The sequence below is a fragment of the Lasioglossum baleicum genome, chromosome 10 (genome assembly GCF_051020765.1).
Source record: "Lasioglossum baleicum chromosome 10, iyLasBale1, whole genome shotgun sequence".
NCBI lineage: Eukaryota > Metazoa > Arthropoda > Insecta > Hymenoptera > Halictidae > Lasioglossum > Lasioglossum baleicum.
The window spans coordinates 5,238,681-5,264,401 of record NC_134938.1 but is presented as its reverse complement, the minus strand read 5'-3'; the positions used below and the strand labels follow the sequence as shown (position 1 = coordinate 5,264,401).

Sequence of the window (25,721 nt, the reverse complement as noted above, 5' to 3'; positions counted from 1 at the left end):
TTACTTCTTGCTCCGCGTCGATCTTCCTTCTCTTTCACTCTTCGGGAGGATGAGAAGTGCTTCCCTCGGCACGTGACGTAATATTACGTGCCTCACGGTCAAGAGGTGAAAACTGGTCGGACCTGCTGCCGCCGAGAGATTTTCTCACTGAAAAACCCTCGTATCGGCGGAGTTTATAGGCCGGCAGTATCGATCGTTTCAGTTTCTTCCTTTCTCGCCTCCGTTCCGAACTCTCCTTGCCGAACTCCTCGCCGCGCGAAAGTATGTGTATAGCTGTTTGTAAGTGTACACCCTCCTCCCGCCTCCGGCTACCAAAATAACCAACAAGGTGACTTCGGGACAGGAAAAGGAGAAAATGCCAGCGACAATATCCTCTTTCTCTTTTGTCACTTTTCTCTATCGATTGGCACGGCTCGCATCGCCCGAATACATTTGTTCGAATCGAGATTAGTTTAGATTAAACACTGCAGATAGAACCTTCAAGATATCAGCTTTGTACCCTAAAATAATATACAGGGCGAGACACCTATCTTTGTACCCCAAATATCTTTCCATAATCTTCATGAAAACATTTGTTATTATCAAATTTGAAAATGTTTCCGGCGCTACCGTTTCGATCTATTAATATAATATAGCAATTTTGCAAAAGATTATATTAATAGATCGAAACGGTAGTGCCGAAAACATTTTCAAATTTGATAACATTTACGATTCGATAATTGGAATTATTATATTTGTTATTATGTTATATAATTTTAGAGATCTCGAAGTGACCATTTTTTAAACGCCTACGATGATAGCCCCTTTCATTAGGAATTCAGTGAGTTTATTTGTTCAAGGTCGTTCAAGGTCGCAGACAGAGGAAACGAATTCATAATAAATACCAGTAAATCAAATTCGAGCATTTGAAACCACCGAAAATATCCCGGACATTTAAAAATATTGTAGTATATTATTGTTGTCGTGTCTCAAAAGGATTAAGAGCAATGAACGGTTTTAGAACAATGTTTTCCAATCACAGTATATCAAAATCTCCTCCCCGCAACAGGTATTACGATGCGAAGACCATAACTTCCCGATCCATCGTCAACGACGAAGCACAATTGGCGTAAACGCGAACGGATAAATTCTGAAAATATTGATGGCAGTAATCGGAAACTTTTGAGCGTCGATGTCGATTGGTCGGGACAAATGGTGCTCTAAAGCAGCACGGTGCACGAATAGTCGAAATTTTTCGACGAACGTCAATCTGGGGAGGTGAACGACAATCGAGCGGGGTCGGAATATATTCGAGAAACACACAAGCTCTATTCTCGCGCTTCAACGGACGCGGAGAACGAGCAACAGGGGCGAGCGTTATATTTAAAACAAACGACATCGAGTAAATTGGGTTTTAGAATCGGTGGAACGAGTTCATCGCGCGCGGAAAATTCTTTAGTTTCATTAATAATTTCAGTAATATCGAACACAGAAGTCAGGAAACTTTCGGTGGAAGTGGAGGGAAGGTTATTGACACTCATCCGTCCGACATGTCAATCTGACACATTTGTCACGTAAAGAACACCCTGTATATTGGGTTGGAAAGAAAGTTCATGGCCTTTTAAAATGAGGATTCGAAGATAAAATTATATATTCAAGGTTTACTCAACGATATAAGTTATCTCGAGAATGGTGAAAGTATTTGCGTATTGTTATGATGTAAATGATCCTCTTGATATTGTAAATTGAACCTCTTGTATCTCTTAAATATAATAAAATTAATTGTCATATTAATTTAACGTTATTTTTAAATAATATTAAATTCTTTGTAAAATTAATTTTCATAATTTTAACATTATTCACTTAAATAATATTAAACCCTGTGAATCAATTTTGGTAATAATAAATTTTCAATAAATATAAAAATCTCCAATTAATTTTTATTTAAAATGATACTGATTTTTTCGCATAAGTGGGTTAACACTTTCTAAAGAATATCAAGGTGCACTAAGTTGTGCAATAAAAGATATGTTTCCATTTTAAAAAGGTTAATGACCTTCATATGCCCTCTGTGCATCCACCAACAAACTATTAAATTAACGTGGCGTCTCACTTTGTAAATCAATTATTCTAAACGTGATTACGTTATCCTGGATCTTTCGAATAGGTTTCACACGAGTATAAACATCTCTGTAGATCTCAAATATTAACTCGATGAAAATTTTCGAATTAACTCGAGCTATTTGCTTGAAGTAGACCACTGTGCGTCGTCTGTTAGGGAAACTTGAGGAAAGACACCCGGAGGAAGAATGTCGCCGCGCGACCCAATTGATTTATCGATCCGATCGGATCGATCCTCGTCGAAGAACCGCGTTCTATCGAAGTCGTCCGGTTGGCGAGCAAGTATATAAAAGGTGGCTGTTGTCGTTGGCCGACGACGACGGCGGGAAAGAAAACTAGCAGACGGCTTGCTGAAAATACAGGAAATCCGATGTTCTTGCGGTCGTTAAGGTTAATGGCTATCGGAGGAGTATTTGCCGGAAATAAGAAATACTCGAAACCGAACGGGGGTCGAGCAATGGGATAAGAAAACAAACCATTCGCGAGGACATCGTTCTCTCCTCGATTATATTAGATCAGGTTCTGAGCAACATACCTTCTCTCGTGCACCATTTAACGATCCCCGTAATGATGAACTAACGATTGTAGAGGGTGTTCCACAATTATGTGCGAAGACATTCAGCTAAATTCTGTACCGGTCTACAAGGTGTCCCAAAATGGTATAAACGTGGAGCAGGTAACTCCACATGAGAGAATAAATTGGAAATATAGTAATTCTTTCGTCTTCCTGTTCTGTTCGTCAGATTTTGCATCGCCTTTTGAACACGATTACAAAATCTCCTAACGTTATGCATTATAATTCAGCCTAAATCTAAAGTTCCGAAAAATATACGATCGCGAGATGTTTGAATATACCGACGGAAATCCTCCGATTGGATTTGTTATTCATATTTAATCCACAGATTAATCATTCATAATTGGCTTATAATTTCCCTGTAATTACGGGCCGGTTCTCGCGCATACACCCGCGCGCTTTGTCCGTTTAAAATTGATGAAAACATTCATTTGATTCTCGCTCGTGGATAACAATTAATTTCGCATTAACGACGCATTATTTGCAGGTTGCCTCGCCACCACCTGACTGCCCAAAGTTTCATCAGATTCCGCGCGTCCGTTTCTGTGATTAGAATGATTAATGCGGCCGTGAATTATACCGGATAAGTTTCAGGCTATGAGCACCGGGTTAACGTGCCGCCCATCAATTGCGTCTTTTGTATTTAAACGAATGTTGCACAACTTTCGCATAATGGACCTTCGTCGCGCTGCGCGTTTCCTTCGATTGAAAGCGACGGAAGAAATGAAACTACTGTACAGACTGTTGTCAATGAAGATAAATGACAAATCGTGCAAAATTTTGTTGATCATGATGCAGAACATTCCTAAGAAAAATTAATTTTTTCTTAAAATGCAATAATTTCTGTCGTAAAAAACTTTCTTCAAATGACATCAGGAATTACCCCTTTCAGGGAAATGCAACATTTTTGGAACGCACAGTACATATTACATAATTAAATACAAGAATTACACTTGTTTCAAATAAAATTATAAAAGTGGAGAATGATATGTTAATTGGAGGGTTAAGTTCACAGTAAAATTTCTAAAAATGTAAGAGTTCTCTATCAGAATTTCGCAAATATCGTTAACACAATTTCTTATCGAGGAAATTGTTATTTAGCAATTATTGCACGGGAATTGATTGAATACATTTTTTAATCTTGTTATTTTTATAATAAAATCTACACATCAGTCACTTTTATCGGTCGGTAGGTTTTAGCGTTAATAGGAAATTAGCTATCGTATGATCAACCGTTTCGATCAACCGTTTCGATCAACCGAAACACACGTGTCGAACATTCATCTAAGAACAATCTCTTTATGAAAATCGGCTTGCATAACTCGAATAGTTCCGCAGTCAGCGTGACGACTGTTGGCGAAATAAATGACGGCTGCGAACGTATAAATGGAAAGACATTAGGTAATCGCCGTTTTATTACCCGTAAAACCAACCCATTCTTCCAGCGGGAGTTCAAGTTTAGACGTCTGGCCGGCAGAGCCATTAAATCGGCAATGCAAATGGCAGAAATCACTCATCGGCCACCGAGCCGTTTAAATGACATAATAAGCCCATTACAACGGTCGAGATTAATTCATCGGACAACAGAGATTCTGGTTGCAGATTAGGTGGCAATTAATAAGCGGACCGTCAAATTCAGGACGTCGTAGCAGACGCGACGGGGTCATCTTACTTGCGAGGAAGGTCCGGCGTTTGGATGAAACTTTGTGGCCAAGTGGAGCAGCCGAAATTAATGGATGCGTATTCATTCGGCTGCGGTAACTCGAGTTTAAGGGATGAAACCACCCTCCGAAGCGAGACCCTTGAAGACCGAGCGGTTGGTAATATGGTTAACCACGGGACAAAAGTATTTTAACTCCTTCACGCAGACGGGATCACATGCGGTTAATACCCTAACTTCATCGCCGACAAATCAGGTTTTACAACTGCAACGATTGGTGCGTTAAAACACGTGCCTGGTTCTGAACAATTTAAAAATGAAAGATGAAGATTGGGGAACGCTAGATGGATATTATTGTACCATGTACAATAAATACATTGATCATGCGTGGTTCTGAACAATTTAAAAATGAAAGATGAAGATTGGGGAACGCTAGATGGATATTATTGTACCATGTACAATAAATACATTGATCGAATTTATTCGACAGATATTCTAACCCGCCGAACGTAGCCAGAGTTTGCTCTTTCGTTGTCAAATGATTATTAGCTTATCGCAGCGGGGATCACGAACGGCAGTACTTGCGTCTCGTTACAAGGACTTGAGCGGTTCGATACGAGAACGGTAATGAGCGGCATTGTTTGCCGGCCGATGCTCCTCGCCGTAGGTTTTCATTTCTCCTCGGCTACGGATACGCCGTTAATTATTAACCGCGTAGTTTGCTGCCCGTCGATCACGTGCCGCATTCTTAGTACACTCCGCGACAATAACACAGTATATTTTACGAGACCAATATGTACATGTTATTAGACAGCGGATCTTTATGCAAAACACAAATTGTTTATGTGAGTTAGAACAAACTCGAGTGAAATAGAAGTTTATTTCCTTTCTAAATATGCAGAGTGTTCGCGATACTTTGTACCAGCGTTTTTTTCGAAAAGAATGAACACTTGGAAAAAAGCGAAGAGGAGGAAGTTGTATATTTTACCAGCAATTTGATAGCGTATCTCAATTTCTTCTATTTTTAATATTTTTCTAGAGATAAAGGTGATTTTCATTTTTTTTTTAGATAAAATGCTACATATGTTTTTACATCAAATGGAAGCTGGAATTAAGACGAGTTCAACCAGGTCGTATACTATAGTCTTCAGGGTCATACAAGAGCAGAAATAAAAGAAATAAGTCGTATTATGAGACATATTATAAAGCAATGAAAAATGTCGTGATAAAACTGCAAGTCGAACAACAATGGCACTATTATCCAATTTGCCTGAAGATGCGGGCCACATTGTTTGATGATAAATCGCGAGTTTAAACAATTAACCGAACAGAAGAAAATTGTGCTTAAAATGCTTGTCGCGGCGAGGACACATTGTGCGCGCAGCGTGGAAAAGTAAATCGTGCCGCGACCAGCCGTACAATTAAACGAAAGTCTAATTAAATCTCGTTCAACCTATCTCGAAACTAGGAAGTTTCGTTAGCGGAACCCGGCATGAAAAGTTTCATAAGGTGTGCGCAATTGTTTATCATTAGTGTTACAAGCACCGAATGCAACGAAATCTCAGGGAATCTGGTTGTAGTCGAGTCTAGAAAGGCAACTTCGATTGTTGATACCATGCATATTTTATGAACGAAGAATTACTATTACCAGAGAAAACACATGGTGATTACCTCAGCGCTCATAATTCGTAATTGGCTTGTCGCGCATGAACGATAGCAACATTTACTTTTTTGATTGCATCAAATTTACACGAACAAATAAAAGCAACAGTGTTTCTCTTTTCTCTGCCGTTTATCACTTGTTTCGTTTATAATTCCGATTAGACTGCGAATCTTTATGGATAATTTTAAAAAATTCGTGGTGGTTTGAAGATACATAAAAAATCATACGACAGGGGGTTAATGATTTTAATAGGCCGACGTTAATACATTAATACCTTAAAAAGACGCTCCTTCAACTACGTTTGGAACGTTCGAATTTTCTTATTATTTTTCAAGCCCTCTCGCCTGAAGATATTCCGCCCGAACCGAATAATAATTTCTGTCAATTTGCATTTTGTCAAGTCGCAGGAATAATTTCGTGCTCATTATCCTGAAGATTTCTTAAGGTATTCAGAGCAATACGTACTCAAAGTAGACGAGGCATCGGCAAGGAAGCGAACTTTTTACTCGGATTAAAGGGAGGTTTTATCTCTGAAAAGGTTGGCTCGCGAACCCACATTTACCAGGATCTTTCCTCCTTTCTTTCTGTGAGTGCTGTGCTTTTATGAAATTTTTCCTCGAATTCTTGCGCGGAGAACGCTCGAACTTTAACGTTGCCGGTGGTCCTTGTTGTTGATCACAGCTTCGCTTTGTCAACAATAATTCCAACCATTTTTCTATGCTGCAAAAATTCTATTTTACTTCGTGTCAGCTGCTTCGGAAGTACGGTAGAACCTCGCTCGAAAGATATAACCAATAAAGAATCAATAAAGATATAACCATAACCGTGGACGCCTTGTGGTGGGAGTCACCAGTAGGCTATGAGCGAGGTTGTAACTAGCGAGGTTCTACTGTACATACTTCCATAATTTAAATAAATAAAATAAATTGGAACATTTTTACAGTTCCAACTTGAAATCTACAAGTCACCTTGGTCATCAAAAAATTTTGTTTTGAAGAAGTTAAATTTTCTAAGAATTCTAACTTTGAACATTTTCGTAATTACTAGATCGCGGATTTTAGACATTTAGGAGAAAAATGGGTGGATTAAATATTAAAAAATAAAAGCATCAGATTCTAAAGACATTGTTGCATTATTTCCAACCTTTCGAAATTATTAAGACAGAAAATACATTTTTATTTAACTCCAAATATCAAACGAACCGTCGTCATGCTGACGGTCTCCTAATTCGCGGGAGGATAAGGAGACGGGGTAAAAATTTCGACGTATTAATTATTCATACACAACGGAGAGAGAAAAAAACGGGGGCATCTTCCCCATAAAGGGAAGTAAGTGGCGAGGAGGAGAAAAAGGGAATCGCCGCGATGAATACCCATGACGATCTTTTCCTGCCCGACAGACAAATGCCGGAAAGAGCTTTAAAACCTGCGGAGACAAGGATACATCGCGGACAAAGAATGCAAATGCCGGGGCCCGTACAGAGTGCACGCTAGATAGATACAAACGGGGAGATGAGTAATCGACGAGTACGAATGTAGAGACGTACCGGTGCGCGGTGTATCGCCGCTGGTAAACAGAAATACAAGCGGCGCTCGATCCGCGTAAGATATACAAGCGTAGATAAACAGAGAACGACCGCTTTTCATCTTGGCTACGTTTCGACCCTGGCGAGTCTAACACAAGATTCGAGCTCGGATCAGAGAAGTTTGATGATCGCTGGGATGTTTAGATACACTCACTCGTTGTATTTCAGTTTCGGCGCCGGTTGATTAACCTTTGAACCGCCGGGCACGCAGCGATTCCTATTAGTGCCCCCCTCTACCTTCCCCGCCACGTGACCTGGTAGATCGCGGATTGTATGCAATCATGACGAAAGTGACTAGATCAAATGAAAGGCAGTGGACACGTCTAATTAATTTCGAAATACTGATGTATTATTTCGAATTGATTAAAACCGAGAAAAAAATTTTTACACCATGTTGTACCTATTTCAGATGATACGGAAATATCAGTGAAATAAGTTTCGAACAAGGAGCCGGTTTAATCTCGCGAGCTCACCGCAGGCTGCCGGCTAATTGAGATTCCGACGAGTTTCCATTTTCGTTCTTTTTCTTTCTCGTATGCAAAAACCCGGGTGAAAATATTTAATTACACGTGGGAGATCGGGCGGCCGATGGTTTCGCAAGATTCGAGCCAGCTCGTAATGACACTGGAACAACCGGCCTTTGAGTAAACGGCCGGGCAATTTTCGTAATGGAAAGCCATAACTGGAACGAGCCGGCATCACCGAATTTCTCGAAGAAGAGCACGGTGTGGTAGGATCGATGGTAACACCCGGTCCAATTAACATCGTTGCGATTAATTAGGTGCGAGCTACGGTTCAGCGAGCACACCTCTCTTTCCCTCTCACCCTCTTCTCCCCTATCGACTGTCGCCATTCTTTTTATTCGCGGCGTCTCGCTACTAGCTCTGATTAATTAAAAGCGCGGGAGGAACGGGGACGGTTTATTGTTTCTGAAAATCCGTCGTATAACCGGGTCGCGTGTTACGGAACACGGGATTCTGTGTTTGCCGGAGCTCGCCCCGTCTCTACCCTTTCTCTCCGACTTCTGAACAGACCGCGATGGATTCGAACATGTATTCTTCGCGATCAAAGCTTCGCGCTTTCCCACCAGCCGTGGAATAATCACGTAGAGGTCTTTTGTCGAGGCGTATAGGGACACAAGGAACCGTTACGGTACGGTTTACTGTAATACAATCGAGCTGTTAAGACCTTGGATCATTATAGACTTCGGATAATTGCCTCGAAGCCAAGATTAAACCATCTACGAGATGACTATTGTGGTCAAAGTGTTAACATCGTCGCCACATCACTTTCTGCATAAATGTAGAATCTGGTTTTGGTGGAGTGACTCCCAACAACGTATCGGTAATAACGCGACCGTACTCATTATTCCTAATAAAAAATTAACAGAAAATTTTCTTGCATCGAAAATCATTAGTTCAGGTGGCATTTTAATTTCTACTTCTCAAATCAAGGTGAATACGTACGAATATGAAGTCTGTCTCACATAATTTTCATTAAAATCAGCTTGCACATATAAATCGAATACGTTCCTCGCAAGTCCTCCACTCCGGCACGTGTATACTTCGTGCATACACACACGTGGTACAGTGTCTGCTGTAGAAACAGAGTGAAATTAGCACTGGTGGTGGGGATAGTTCCCTAAGCTCCAGGGCTGGTGTCGGACAACGCCGATACAGTCGAATCAATCGTATCAATATTCATCCAGCACCTCGGAGCAGTCTCACCTTAGTAATTTGACTCAAGACACCCGAGCTCATTAGAATATCGTATATATGCACCGTGCTAAACGTGACTGACTACTCGGAAAATTCCTGAGAGTCCTGGATGAGTCGATCTAAATATTTCGAGTCGCTCATGACTAAAAAAGTTACTGTATTATATTTATCAGGAGCAATTGCTTCTTGCCTCTTTGAATAATTCTCATCTGGACTTCTCCAACCCCGCCGGTCCCGTTCAGTAGCCTCCCGACTTTTCCTTTGACTTTATTCAGCTCTTTGCAATTCATCGCCAGACGCTCCAACATTTCTTTTTCTCCCTTGCATAGCCTGCACACTTTCTCGTGATCTTATTCGTATGTTTTTAAGAATTCCAGAACGCGCATGGACCCTGCAAATATATTATCCGAGGATTCTCTGACACAGGGGGTGATTCGATTACAAAGAACTTATTTCTACGATGTTTTAAATTATTCAATTCCTCAGTGACAATGCGCTGCGTTGATGATAGATTAAATAAAATGATTTAATTAAATGTGAATTATCCAGTGCACACACAGGGTGTACCCCAAAATTATCTGCGAAGACTATCACAGCTGTTTGATCTTGGCCGGTTTTGTCAAGGTCTAATTTTTTATTGTTGCATCGCAATCTACTCGACGAGAAGATAAAAATTCTCACAGTAACCATGGCTCCGAAATCGACAGTTCTCTTAAAAAGCGACTTTAAAGTTTCGTAAACAATTTTATTCCAGATACCTACAGGGTGTTTCAGAATATGTATAGGGAGGAGTTGATCCTACATCTTTTTTGACCGGGAGTGTAGATAAGGGGTGGACGATGCTCGCGATACAGGAACGATGTCCGGCCATTTTTTCCGATCTCTAGCGCCGCGTATTTTCGCCGGGCATTTTCTGCACGCCCACACACATACATACAACGTGGCTCGCAAATCCCGTGGCCGCCACAAGAACAGTTCTCCTGGCTGTCGCCATAAATCGAGAGGCAATTTATCCGAACTGGTCACGCTCTTCCGTCCCTCGTGTCTCGTAATCGTTCGCGGCCAGGTTTCATTTATGCTCGGGCTCCCTTTGAATTTCATACGATCCGTATAATTCCCGGGAACCGGGGGAAGGGCTTGACCGAGTGTTCCTGCCCTCGAAACGGCCATCTGGCTTCCGACGACCGCGGCTTCTATTCAAAAGCTCCCGACGCACTTACTTTGCAACCCCTTTCGGCACTCGAACCCGCTCGACGCGCTTAGAACGCGACAACGTTGCTATTATCATTTTATTGCCCGGTGTTATTACTGCCGCGGACCCTTCGGCTGAATGGCGCCTTCAAGACGTCATGGAAATCTGTCGAATGATTTCGATATTCCGACCATGTTCGACGTTCGAGCAGTGCCGCCAAATTAAGCATTGTCCCCACTCCACCTTCACCCTCTACCACGCTATTCCGCCGCGGCCCGTCACGTGACGCGTTCCGTCTCTGTTCTGTACGTGTATACAGGGTGTTTCCTCTAACGCGACGCACGATTTTTCACCCACTTGCAGTCATCTGACAAGAAAAGTTTACAACAAGAGTTGCAGGGTGTGGAGTGCACAATAGATAGATTGTTTTCATGGCGAAATCGAGGTCACCTTGGGCAGTGTTGGGCATTAATCGATTAAAATTTTAATCATGATTGATTGATTAATGTATACGATTAAAAAAAGAAATCGTCGAATAATCGGCGATTGATTCAATCGATTGATAAATTTAGTCGTCAATCGTTGATTAATTTTTTGCCCAACACTGACCTTGGGTTTTACAAATAGGAACATATATTTCTTTTTTGGCCATATTTAGAGAACATCGAGACGAATGCAGAACACATGTTACATGATGTTATCACTAACATATTACTCGATTTACGGGTAGTGGAAATGTGAAATATTTAGCTTTAGTAGCCTCTTCGCTATCAAATAATGTTTACACTGCCGAATACAACGAGAAGCTAAATAATTCACATTTCCACCACTGTAGAGAGTATAACTATTTGCACCATACCCTGCCACGGAGACTCTCTATTCGACAAACCTGCCAGATATCCGATGCAAATGATTCTCCGCTATGTACAGACCGTAAAAAGTACAGAAGAGCGGAAGATCAGAAATTTTTCTTCGAGTAGACCCAGCGTGCAGTATCAAAGTGTCGCGAAGAGCATAAAGATACCGGGAATTTCAGTGGCAAACGGTCCCAACCAGCATCCGTCAAAGTCAAAGCTGGCCGCAGAACGGCGACCGGGCAAAAAGGTTCTTAAAGTCGCAGAACTTTGAATACAAATGGATTTCCCCGAGCGTGGTGTCTTCAATCCCGGCATTATCCGCCAATGAAAATCCGAGCCAGCTGACAGGAGAGTAATACCAGTTTCGAACAAGGCGCGTACGCTTGCCAACCGACGCGAAGCGACCGGCCAACTATCTCTAACTTCATTAAAAGTTCCGCCGAATTTACCAAATGGCCTGTCAAACGTTTAACGCCGTTCGGGATCAGTTCTTTCGTTGTGTGTCGTACGAACCGCGAAAATCTATACGATCGCCATTAAGCTACGCGACGGAACGTGTCTCTGTGCGAGGGAAAGGACCGATGGATGGGGTCGCTAAGAAAAAGTTATTTCGCTATGTATCATACTTGTTGATGATATTGTTGCTTCGCGATGGCGCGATTCACTACACTCGTTGCATTTGGATAATTTCTTTGACATTGAAAAAGGTAGGAGGATCAGCTTCTAGATTACGCGAGAAAGAAATGTTAAAATGTTGCTATCTATGCCTACTGAATATTTAAAACAGTAGATTTGTGTCAGTTATATCTACAGCATGTCCGAACATTGTTCGAGTCCCTCGAAAGGGGCGCTTCCTTTGGCCGCTTGAAGTGACACTACAAAATGTATTTTCTAAATCTCCGATACAGGTCCACATGCTCATAAGTGGGGACTTTTAGTATGTTTACCTCCTAACTAGTCCAAACAAAGACCCAAAGTTAAAAATTGTGTTCCTTCCATTTCCCTCTATGTACAACTTTTCGTTGACTGGACTACCCGTAATTCCGACAGACTGCAATTTTTAACAAATTTTTCCCAATCAAATTTGACTCGAGCAATGCCCAACAACTCAACGAGATCCCAAAGCCTTAAAGAGATAACAGAATACGTATTGAGAGCTCCTCGGAACTGTGGTCTCGGATTTCGATTACTCATTTTGTCGCGAACGTCCACAATTATTGTTCCCGACACAAAACAGAGCGGAATCGATTTGAAGAATGAAGTTAAGACACCTCGATTCGCGTGCACTCAGCCTCGAGTGTTCGATCGGAGCGTTTGAACGTCTTCGTTTCGTTCGATCAGCCTCAGACAACGCGGATAGAGGGATGGGGAGGATAGAGAGCCAGCCTCTAGTGCTCTAGTCTTGGAGGCTAGGATTCGCGAGCAAAGACGTTTACGACGAACGAGTTAAGTTGCGGATAAGGGTGGCTTTAAGTTTTCCCGCAAGGAACGGTCCTAAAGTGCTCGTAGCCGACGGAGCGGAATCGATTTCTTGATAGACGTGCGCACTGATTCACGTCTATAACGCGGACTCGAGTGCGTCGTCGAGACGACGACGACGACCAGAGACAAGCACGTTATCGCTTGAAATGTCATTGTCGATGACCGGTCGCTGTCGAAATACTCGAAACTAGTTCAGAAACGAACTGGAATCATCTGGGCTGGTCGCACAGGTTGGTTATTATAGAACTCACGATTAAATCTTATCGCGGATTCAACGCCGCAGAATATCCTCGTCTCGTTAGCACTGGAGGGGTTTAAGGGGCTTATCACATCATCGAGTTTGACGACTGACACCCAAGGTGGGTTCTCTTGTGTCAAACGAGGTGTAAGCGTCGAGCGAGGGTGTTCGCGCGAATTATCGAGCTCCTCTTCCACCTTCTACGCCTTGTCTCCCTACAGTCTATACTTTCGAGCTTGATGGTGTCTGGACCATTCATGTCCTTCAATTTCAGTCGTCCGTGAATGTTTAGGATATATTCTAGGATATATTCAAATAATGATCACGTTCATCGTGTTACAATTTCGTTCACATAAAATGCAGTTCCACTGTATAACAAGTAAGTTAATTGTTGTACTATGTACGTTGTATGTCTTCCAGGAAACCATGCAACTTTTGCTCGAAACTTTCTTTCGTGCAACAAATAACTTTACGAGTACACTGTGGGTCTTCGTGTAAACTATAAATTGTCTGCATAGATCGCAAGAAATGGAAACTAAGTTGAATGTTGAAATCATATATCGACATCTTCAAAATTTTTAACATTTCTTGATCTACTCAATTCTGCTATAAATGCATAAAGATCCACAGTATACTTACGAGTTATCTCTCATCCTGCATAGTGTCTTACAATATCGTCGCGACGTGTACGAAGTGTAGAAGACGATAAAACCATTTCCAGCAAGAGAATCGGCGAATGAATTTCAGTTTCCCTGATTCCGAGAGCTCGGGTTAGCTTCTCATCAACGGATGCTCAAAGAAAAGTCGTTCGCAGTTCTCTGCCGGCGCGGCGCACGAGATACATCAAACTTCGTTCAATTTCACCGGCGGCGCATAGTTCCAGTCAATCCCATCGCCTCGGTCCTTCTTCTTTCCGAAGCTTCTACGTTTTCCAGACGAGACGTCCGACGAAACCGACGCGACGATTCCTCTTTACGCGGCAGGTGAATGTACGTCGGTGTTCCGGGGCTTTACAGAGGGTGGCGGGACGAGGAGTTCGCTGGAAATTTGATTTCTAGTCTACAAAACTTATCGGGGCCAGCGATCGATCTCTCGCGAGAAACGGAACACCGTTTCTCATTCGTCTCTCTCCCTCTCTCCCTCTCCTCTCCTCTCCGGCTCACGGCTCCAGGCAATTCCTCGCCGCTTTGCCGAGACGTCGTTCGCGGGGCAGGAATAGATTTGTGTATATTCCTCGAAATCGATTTGCCCCTGCTCCTGAATATTTTTCACGGTGCCTGTAGCACTTTCGCGGGCCGTCCCGTCCCGTTCATTTCGCGTCTCGGCTTCAGAAAAATGCAAAACATCCGCGCTATCGACGCCAGAAAAATGAACGGCATCCCCCCCGGAATGGCGTAACCAGAGAAAACGGGTTGCACGGCTTGGAATCCGGAGCACTCGGCCTCCGTATTCATTCTTCACGGGGATCTGGAGCGACGACGCTAATTTTTACGACGTCGAATCGTCGACTCCAGGAATCCCGTGTCTCGAACCACCGGTTAACCCCCGCCCGTGACGAACGATGCTTCGCTATGTAAGCGGACCACGTGCAACCGAGAAATGCTGCGAACAGGTTTCCCCACATAGTGATTCACTGTAGAAGAGACTGCCGTAATTCTTAAGGGGGTAGTATAGCCTAGGATTCACTAGGATTGTAACTAGAAAGGGACTAGAATCTTACTATATTTTTGGTCGAAACATGGGTTGTTGTTTGACCTTATTTGAACAAATTTTGGGCTGGGTGAGGCCTCATTCTAAAGAGGAAGGTTAGATGCACAGCGCTCCAGTCTTTTGGAGACAGAAAAATGCATCGAAATCTGCGGGTTTTTCTCTAGATTTTTTTCTCTACTTTGGGCCCTCATATTATTAGTTATAAACATAATCTCGTTAACCTCATGACTGGAGCGCTATGCATCTAACCTTCCTCAAAGAGGAAGAATGAGCCCTCACCCAGCCCAAAATTTGCTCAAATAAGGTCAAACAACTTCTGGGCGCAAACCCATGTTTCAAGCCATTTTTCTAGTAAGATAGTTCCTTTCTAGTTACAATCCAGGGTGTACTACCCCCTTAAAGATATGGTATTACCCAAAAGTAACTAGGAATTTATATATAGTTGAATCTCAGAAAGACGTTATAGGTTATAATCGACTCGACTAAACCATCAGGTTCACGGCTCGCATTCCGTGGATTAAAGTCTTCTCAATTCCATTCAGATTGGGGAATGGCTCCGCGCTCCTTTAGAGCTTATTCTCCTAAAGTTCCAGTTTATATTGGGAGTTTGAAAACTGTAACGACCGAAAGAACTCGAAACTTTCCTGAAGTTCATCGTAACATACCTACGAAGCTGCTAAACGTTTCGTTTCTCCCGACGTTAACATCTACTGAGCCATGATCTCTAATTATTCTCGTTTCGCGGAACGGCGGTGCGGGAATTGATGATACTCTCTGCACATTTAAAATTGAAATCTAATCTAGCGCGTATAAATAAAACAGTGTAAATAATTCCGCTCTCACTTAGAGAGATTGTCTTGCGAGTACTTCTTAAATTTTGAATCGTAAGAGACAGTGGAATAAAATAAAATCTTAATTACAGTGGTAGTAGTTTTCGTAGATCTGAAGTAAATAAAAATTGTACTAAATTCTGTCGAATTTTGTATTCTTTCATTTTTTTTTTTAATTTTTAGAAGCCATAAATGCATAAAGATCCACAGTCTACTTCTTACTAATAGATGTACGAACTAATAGTATTTGTTTGAAGAAGCTTATGGTGACAATGCATTATCTGAAAGAAGTTGTAGAACCTGGTTTCAGTTTAGAAATGACTTAAAATTTCCAAGACGAAGAATTGTGAGAAGCACGACTCGATGATGATGATTCATGTCAGACACTTAAAGACTACAATACGCAAGAAACGACGCCCACCATGAACATCTCATCACTGAGAACGATAAATCGCGACATTAGTATACTCTGCAGACCTATGAATTGCACTAAGAAATTATATAACATCGTAACGATGACCACGTTGAAAATGAGTGGTCGAAGGATTCGGTAAACGAGCCGATTGTCCGCGGATGATCCCAGATTCACGGGCAACGTGACCAGGACAAGGTAGCAAAACGTGGTAGGCGATCTAGGCGATCTAGATCGGCCGTATCGAACGCCAGTGGACGGCTGCCAATTGCGGATGTTGCAATTCCAACTGGTCGACGCCACCACGGCTCGCCGACACGCTGGAATTCCACTCGAGGAATCACGCGAGAGAATTCTGTCGCGTGGGAATTTCAACGGGTCACGCTTTTTTGTCCACCCTCGTCACCGTACCTTCTCCATTATGAATTTCAAGCTTTTCTCGGCCGAAATCCGGAGAACGCGTGGCACGCAACGCTCGAAGCCCCCGATCTTTGGACCCCTTTCGCCCTCGTTTCAATCGCGAGCTTGCTTGGATAATATGAAATTCTTCTTCGGCAACGCTTTCCTTCTTCCTATCGAGCCAGTTGCTTACGGCATGCGCTTTATATCGGAGACTGTAACATCTTTTCGTTGGATACAGCCACCCGAATGTGGGGTGAGTCCGGGATTTACTCTCAAATGGACACGTACCCTAACTCCTTGCCGTATCCTTTTCTTTACAGTGATTAAAACATCCTCATTCCCAAAAATGTCGTAGAAGAGAAAAGAACGAATCAATTTTTATTTCATTTAAATAGAAAGACGTTCATATTTGTTAGACTCTGTTTAAAATCTTCATGACGAGTGTGAGACTCGTTAAAATACGGCAGTGCGTACCGGCCCTAAGAGATTAGAAGCGTCTCAAAACCCATCACTAGACAGGATCTTTATGCAAAATAAAAACCGAATGTCATTTCTTCCCTTAACGATTTTAATAGAGGAGAAATCATACATTGATATCTTCAGTTTGTCAAATTTTCCAACAATTTCGCATTTCATCTACTCAATTTTTCTATAAACGCATAAAGATCCGCAGTGTACCCATCACTATTCGTCGGCGAACAATCGGCTCGTTTGCCAACCGCCTCCACGTGCGAACTCGCTGACCCGTACGCGCCGAGATCTCGGACGAATCGCTCTTAACGTTGATTGAGAACGTGCCGGTAATTAACGGAAATTTATGTGAGAGATTAGCCGGCTCGTGCGACCCTCCTCACCCCCTCCTAAAGTCGCATCTTCTTTTTCGCCGGAGAATTTACGCGACTCCCTTTCGGAACGGAGCGGAGGAGAAAAATTGAGGCTGTTTGCGAGAAGCGTTTTAGCATTCAAACATCCGGTCTTTTGTTGGTTGATATTCATGTCACCGATGACGAGAGATTGTCTTGTTGGTTTTTACAAGGTCGGGACGAGTCTTTGACGTGCCACGCGGCTGTCTGACGATTGTTGTCGCTCGGGTCACGAGCCGGGATGAGCTGTTTATGAATGCGCGCTGCCGATCAAGAGATTGGGATAATGTCGGCTTGTCGAGACTCGCTGGGAACCGACGGCGACGCTTTTTCAATTCTTTGAACATCGGCCGACCCGCTGCGATATACATATCTTCGGTGACTCGATTTTTGCGTCGACCAACGAGACTCGTTCCGTTCCTCGGGGATAAATAGACTCCGGATTTTATGCATTTACATGACAAAAATCAGTAAGTGCAATTTCAAACAGTGGAAACATTATAACACTTGAAAGGTATATTAATACATTATTGTTTCTACATTCAAATTATTAATGAGAAATAGAGATTCATATTTAGCTCTTCTATCTTGTAATTGACTCACAAACTTCTTATTTTGCATAAAGATCCGGAGTCTAATGATAAACGTTTCGCAACGCTCGAGCACGGGAAATTTTACTTCGATCGTATTATAAAGCCATTGAAATGTATGTTATACGTGTATTGTATATTATATTATACTTTACTTGAGATGACGTTCTGCAACACCATGTTATAACTCGTGTAGGATTCGGGAAATCGAGATCGACGATGTTTTCAGACGACTGGATTAACGTAACCTTCAATAATAACAGTAACGCAAGAAATTAATACAGACGAAACAATGAATTCATCAAGATGCAGTCTTAGACCACACATACTTATAGACGGCTTCAGATAACATGCCTTGTTCCAAGATTACATCGTCTACCGGATGACGGTTGCTGAGAAGCACGAATATTTATGAAAACTGTAACTGCAATATACATTTCATTTTATTATTCATTCATTTTTACTAACTCATTGTGTCAATTATAATTTAGAAAAGAGTTCGAACAGTAAGAACAGTAAGAACACTATTATATACTACATATTAGTATATATACGAGATTATAAGTATAAAATACTTCTTTGTGGAAAGATATATTTGTATCCTGGTTTTGTCATTTCCTACAATTCCTTACGAAATAAATTCTTTACGAAATAATGCATAAATATATTTGTGTGTGTACATACCTCGCTTTTATATCGGTATCCACCATCTTGAATTATCTTGTGACGTCTTGGGTTGGCACCAGATATTTACTAAATAGATACATACTCGGTTATCTTGGAATACTGCATCTTATGCAATTCATATACCTATGCCGAAATTTCTTATTCTTCTGTATTACAATATACATAATAGTTTACTTGAGATGACTTGTTGTACCTAATGTAGGATTTGGGAAATCGAGATTGACGCAACGATTTGAGACGACTGGATTAACCTTCAACAATAACACAAGCAGACAGACGACCACACTGGTCGTCCTACGTTCGTCCAACGGCTTCCCGAAGTTCGCCGGAGAAACCCGAACAGATCTATGCACTAAATACATCGTAGACGCCGGCTCTCGATTAACCTAATCCTCATTAATATTGTTCTAAGGATTGCGACGCTCGAAAAAAATAAGTGACAACTATATAGACTGCAGGTTTTATGCATCGTTGGCAGAAATGAGTAAGTAAAACACAAAACAGTAGAAACAACATATGAATGATCTAATTGTAAGTTGTTTTTCAAGATCACAATGAAATCTGAAGGAATTGTATTAATTAACCTGTTCCTTTTTTCGCGACAGTGTTATGAATCATCTGCAGGTGATCCAATTAGATTTTCAAATCCTTGAACGTTGGAGTAAGTGTGTGTGTGTGTGATACTTATCGTTAGAATAAAAATAATTTTCTATATAACAATAATTTTCAAATTATTCTACACTCTTCACCGTGAAATTGCTATTAGTTATGAGGGACAACTCGAGTTCACAAAGAAACGTAAAGTGATTTCTTTTTAACCTGTGAACGCGAAATTTTGGAAGAAGTGATACTTGGAGAGTGTACAAGTTTTAATGACTCGCATGTAGTACTTACAATCTCAAAACATTAAATTTAGTGTTTCAAGCGTAAACAAAGAAAATCTACTAAGTATGTCTACGCCAGAAAATCTCTATTTTGCATTGAAGTAGTTATTTTATTGAATAGGAATTTCTTTATCTCAGTATTTGTCCAAAATTATGAGAAAACGTTAGTTCACAGATTCATAATTATCCTGTCTATTTATTCGCGAAATACCAACGAGTCATAAATACATGTTTCATATCACGACGAATCTCAAATTAAACTGAATCTCTGAATATTTAATTGAAGTAATTAATAAACAGAAATAAATAATTTGTATCGATTGCTACATTGAAATACATAGATACTTTAAGCGAGGATTAATTAATTTGACCAAGAATTAAATGCGCATACTAGAAGTTATAATGATTTCAGTTGACTAGGTATAATTATACTAGGTATTATATATACCTTGTTTTAACGCGTTTCTGCGTTACGCTTTGATTAAACGATCCTGTTAAGGTAACTTCATGATTAGATGTCTACCATCTCTGATCAAAGTTATTTATGGACAGACGTTTAAGACGTCGCGTCGCTGGACCGTAAATTATAATAATTCTGAAAAATTCTCTGAATCTATTTTGAGTTCATGTGTACTAATTGATTCTACCTTTAATTGACTCGGTTAAAACAATGAGAATTACTTAAAGTGTGGGCATAGTAAAATTGAAAAATTTCGTTTCCGTTGAAAGACGCGACTAACTGTGTTGTTATAGTGAAAATTATCATTACAGTGACTCACGAACGAGTGTCAACGCCTTTAGAAGTCAGTTACCAATTCAACGGTTGGATCGCGGATGGATTTGGGACGCGTGGCCAAAACTTGGTTGAGCTGTTTCGGAACTACGTCGAATTACGTCGATTAATGGAGATGTAGGTTAATTGAGATTAAGACGCCCGTTAATGGGGACATTGAAAGCTCCAAGATCGTATAATTGGGGCCCTGTAATTGAATAATCGAAACGTATTTGTCTATATTCATGAACAACGATCGATCGCTTTGACGCTTGTCGCAGGTGTGAACGAGATTACGCACCGCTAATTGCGTTTCTTGCCAGAAACGTTCGCTATAATCAGGGGAATCCGTCTAAACCTCAATACACAAACTCCCAGAACGCAGCACCGGTGAGTTTCGCTATTTCACGAATAATTTCGAATTTATTTTACACTGATCCATTTATACAGGGTGGTCTACAATTTAGTCGCCTCCGATTGTTCGACAAAAATTAATCAGTAAATGTTTTACAAATTTTTTAAATTGCACTTTGTTTGCATATCTGAACACATAGTTTTAGAAACAATTTCAAGACGAATTGAATGAACTATTATACTGTGACCTTGAGCTGACCTTGAACTAAGAAAATGGTATTAAATTGCGACTCTTCTTTTTTCCGCGCGTGGTATTGGAAAAACCACAATTTTCTTGAAATTCTGCAAGTTTAACGAATTTTCTCAAGGTTAAAAAACGTTCGTACCACAATCTCCATAATTATTTCATATTCTGCAAAGTTTCAGCTTTCATTTAAAGAAAATTTTATCGCTCTATCTCATTTCTATCGAAAGTTCTTTGATTTTGACACAGATTTCGTCGGTTTGGCCCATTGTGCGGCGTACTGAAACAAATTGGTTATTAAATAACAATTCCTTTTTACATAACAAAGCTGTAACGTTTCTTTCAACGGCCCTTTGCCATAGTGCGTCAACGCAGCTTCGCGTTCAAGGAGCAAACCTCGTGATCCCGGACAACTGCTCATAATTCATAGCGAGTCCCAGTTGCAGATGCGTCTTGGTTCGCGGAATCATTTGCGAGGTCCAAGGTTGCTGGTAAATCGCGACCATGAGAATTACCATGAGAAAGGTGAAAGACATCGTTGCCCGCAGATTAATGCCTCGCGAACTTTTACGGCTTGGTCCCGAAACAATTCGAAAGGATTTCGTCCTTGGCTAACGAAACTGCTTGATCATCGGAGCTTCCGCTACATGATGTCTTCAATCGTGACTTCCTGCTCGTCTACGCTGTTACCACTCATGATTTTATTTATCACGAGTCCGAAGCTCTCTCGTTTCGACCAAGGGAAGAGGATATTGCGGGCAATTCGTGGTATGCCATCCGCGCCCACTCATCTTCGAAGGACTTTTTACAGAGTCGAAAAGTTACTGCCCGGTTTTCCTTGACGAAGATGATTCTCCTTGTTACGGGCCGACTCAAGGATACCCGTTGGAGTAATGTGTCTGGTAAAAAGCCTTCGAAAATGGTTAATTGCAGACCGAGACATCTCTTCGTTAAAGTCTCCGCGAGGTTCCTCGAAGCAACACACTTTAGCCAACATCTTCTGATTCGTTGTTCTCTTTCGAAACTTCTTTTGCTCGCGATTGGTTTGTGTTAGTTACTGGTCAGGACCTGCAACATTGGTTGTCCGAACTTGTAAAGATAATTATAGACGAAATAAGTACCGTTGCGATAGTGACTACTAGACCGCGGATCTTTATGCATTTATGAAGACATTTTGATTGGGCGAAATGTGAAACAGTAAAAGATCAGAAAAATTTAAAAACATTGTAATATCGTCTTTAATTGAACAATGCAGAACATTTTTATTTTGCATAAATATCCGCAGTCTAGTGGCAACACGCACGACCGAATTGCGATCCTATTAACGCACGCACGATGCGGAAAGTGAGATTTGTACTGTTCGAAAATGATTATGGTACTCTCTGTTTCCAAGGTAGATTCGCCATCCCGCGATTCTATCTTTGAAGAGATTCGTACTAATGCTTTCTGGGTAACTACAGAACTACTCACTTAGTTGTTCTGTACTGGCAGGATTCGAACCTACACAGTTTACACGTAGAAGCGCTAATTGCGACAGTGCTCGTTGTCGGAAGCTTCTTAGCATCGCCGCCAATGGAATTCACAGGAAGTCGTAATCTTCGGGAACGATCATTTAAACTAAGAAACTTCTATTTCCCCTCGAACATCTAAAGTAGAGCGCCTCCTTGAATGTTAATTCTTCGCGCAAAGTTTTGCGATTTTCTTCGCCCGGATTCCGCTGCCAAACCGATTAACAAATTTTTCGATCTGGCATAGATGGAGATATCTTATCTTATCTTATTGTAGTCGTTATGTCTACTAGAGAAGATTACAGAAAATTAGTAAAAGCAGTTAGCTTTTTGTGACTACATTAACTTGTCCATCAGATAATTTTCTAACGCAAAGGAAAGAAAAATTTTATACAAACGTGGATGCTACGAGTCGTAGCCTACCGGTAACTAAAAGGTTGAATTAAGAATGAAATGGGAATTAATTGAAAATGACGGGGAACACGATCGGCGTGTTAAGACCCGGTTAAACAAGCTCTCACGATAAAATAACGGAAATGTTGCAGGATGCGTCACGTAAGTACGTACACCTGTAATTCAGATTCATCTTAATCTTACGGTAACATTCATACCGCGCTGAACCAACGGCCCTGAATCATCGAGTTGTGCAAATACTCGTCGTAAAAACGGCTATCTTCCTTGGATTAGCGGCCGCGATCCCCATTTGTCAGCCACTTATCCGTGGAGCACCGTTCACCGGCGTGTTCTCTTAAAATAATTAATATTCATGCTGCGAGTGAAGTGTGTGCAATCGGTTTCAAGAATACCAGGCCTCGCCTACGTTCCTCGAGTCCAGTTCAATAGACGACGACCGATCGTTCGAAGATGGCGGTACCCGTTAATAGAAATCTTTCCCGGCGACTGGAATATTTAGTTTGTTGCAACACACCGTCGTCGTTACGCTATGTTTCCCGTTAAACAGACCGTCCCCTCATAACTATAATCCCATCGTGCGAAATCCTGCGACTCGATGCACTCAAACAACACCGGGAGATCATCTTTGACCCGGCTCCTTTGTTCACGTTAATTAGTGGACGGTGGTGCAAGCCACATTGCTCGCGAAAACATTTGCTTAAACATACATAACCGGTCTGCGGACTCTATCTTTTTAGTTTATCCTGTCTGCTGTCCCCTTTCGTTTCGACGGCGATCTCGCGGCGATATCGCGCGGCTTACGTTGCATCTCGATACCAATCTCAGAAAAATTTGTCCGATTTTCATAACCTTCTGTCGTCTGCAGAAATCGGGATTAAAACATACTGATTCCCTTCTGATAGCGTGCTCGACTGAATTCAGGGGGACAAGTTATCCTCTCTTTGCCAGTACCGGACACGTACCGCAGAGACAAAACGCGTCACGTGACCGGGCCGCGGAGGATGCGTGGGGGAATAGCGTAATAGGAGGGAAAGGTAGAGCGGGGACACAAGTCTTGATCTGTCGACTCTGGATCAGGCTACGACGTAAATAATTAACCCTTAGCAGTCTGAGAGGCGCCACTAAAAATTGCTGTACCGTTATTTAAAATATTTATGTAATCAATTACTAAACATTTAGGTATTGCATGAGTTATTAACCAATTTCATATCCATAAAATTTAAACAATCTGGGAATATTCTAGGTCGGAAGAAATGTTCAATTTTCAAGTTAAAATTGCCGCGAGTGCGAAGGGTTAAGGTTTTTGCTCTTTTCCAATTTGAGCTGTACTCCTAATCCAAAATATGGATGTAAAGACTCGTGAAGATACGTCACACAATACCACCTAACAATTTAGAAGCAACGAACGTAAAATTTGAACATTTTCTTCTATTTCTGTGAAACTTGTGATCAATTAAAAAATAAACTTCCTGATAATTATGGACGACGGTGTAGATCCGCGTGGCATGGAACGCTCTGTAGTTCGCCGGCGAACCATGCGGGTTGAAATGAAATATTGAAATTCTTCTACATTCGCAGCGTGCACCAGTAAATCGACGGCACATGCGTCGCGAGTAATCGTGACAAGCTTTGTAACGTGGAAAAGTGACGACGGAATGGAATGCACGGTAATTGGAAAGCCCATGGAACGCGAAAACATCGAACGTCCACTGTGCCTGCCGTTTAACCTTTCAAAAAATTGCAGCAAGGATCGGAACCGCTCTTGAATAGCAACCTGCTACATAGATCATTATTGACTGATAAACCGACGACGCAAGCACGCGTGCATTTCGCGAACCAATCGCTCGACGATTTACAAAATCGTTTAAGAAATTCTGTTTCGCGATTGCTTCTTCATATCGTCGATTAAGCCAGCGATCGCAATCGATTTCGACAGCCACTTTTCCGACGGCGGTTGACACCGTGAAACACGCTCGGAGAATGGATGAAATCATACGCTTCCAACGTGAGCATTTTCTCAATTTTTTTTGTAATGTTCTTGGAATCTTGTGACGAATGAAAATGGTCGTAAGAACGGATATGTTAGAAGACACAATTTCCTTCGGTCTGTGCCAATTCCAATAACTTTTTCAGACGAATGTTATAAAACACCCGCTATACACTGACGCCTCCCGGCGGAATAGCTTTTTGAGCGGCTTTCCGTTCATATTTACTAATTTTTCGAACATTTATTGCACTCGATGTTTATTTGACAAAAGGTTGGAGCACTCTGTGCACGATGTATTTGATTTCCACTTTTAATCGAAACCCTTTTAACATGGCTCGCCTAACTGGGTCGTTGCTGAATTTAAAGAAATAGATTAATCGCAGTAATTAGTCATTAAATTCTAGCGAAATGTAACCATTAGTATTAATAAAAATTGTCCTCATCAATTGTAACATACAGGAGCCGAAATTTTCTTTCGTTAGCAATTTTAATAACATGCAAATACGGTACAGCTTTGATTTGAGAAAACTCGGATCCCTGCTGTTTCTTATATCCCGTGTTCTAGTAATTATTCATACATAATTTAGTACCTCGAAGGAATTAATAGACAAATTCAGTTAGATATTCCATTCAGATTCCATTCAGTTCTCGTTGAACAATCTGTTACTCGCGAATCGCATGTCGTCTAATATAAACAGTCGAAAATGTCCGTCTGAATGTTTCACACTGCTAATGAGAAACTCGGCTGCGTTGTTTTACGGCAGAAGTATAGTTATCTTTATCACTTCGTAACTGTGCGACGACGTTGACGACTTCCGTGTAATTTATTGCGAAGCTCGTGTCGACTATAAACATCAACTAACAGTATTTATGTGCTTAGTATCGGAGAACACAGGCGCGAAGCGGCGTCGCAAAACTTCTATCGGACATCAAATTTTCAATGCGAGTCTGCAAATACAAACGTTTTATTGGGAAAGCATGCGTTACCACATAAT

At 41.4% G+C, this 25,721-nt stretch overlaps 1 protein-coding gene and 1 long non-coding RNA gene across 2 annotated transcripts in view; one reads left to right on the top strand and one right to left on the bottom strand.

Annotated features, from left to right (window-relative positions):
- Window positions 1–691: 691 nt before the first annotated feature.
- The window catches only part of LOC143212906 (uncharacterized), a 49,204-nt gene continuing 24,174 nt past the window's right edge, over window positions 692–25,721 (bottom strand). The window contains exons 2-6 of the long non-coding RNA XR_013009819.1: window positions 22,288–22,534; window positions 18,561–21,885; window positions 18,206–18,300; window positions 9,049–18,124; window positions 692–8,953 (exon numbers count right to left, since the gene is read on the bottom strand). This is a non-coding gene — a long non-coding RNA (uncharacterized LOC143212906). The remainder of the gene's footprint in view (window positions 8,954–9,048; window positions 18,125–18,205; window positions 18,301–18,560; window positions 21,886–22,287; window positions 22,535–25,721) is intronic.
- Window positions 18,738–25,721, top strand: part of LOC143212902 (uncharacterized) — a 36,220-nt gene continuing 29,236 nt past the window's right edge. Inside the window, exons 1-3 of the mRNA XM_076432218.1 lie at window positions 18,738–19,047; window positions 20,219–20,357; window positions 20,501–20,609. Coding sequence (XP_076288333.1) covers window positions 19,044–19,047; window positions 20,219–20,357; window positions 20,501–20,609 — 252 coding nt within the window. The 5' untranslated portion in view covers window positions 18,738–19,043. The remainder of the gene's footprint in view (window positions 19,048–20,218; window positions 20,358–20,500; window positions 20,610–25,721) is intronic.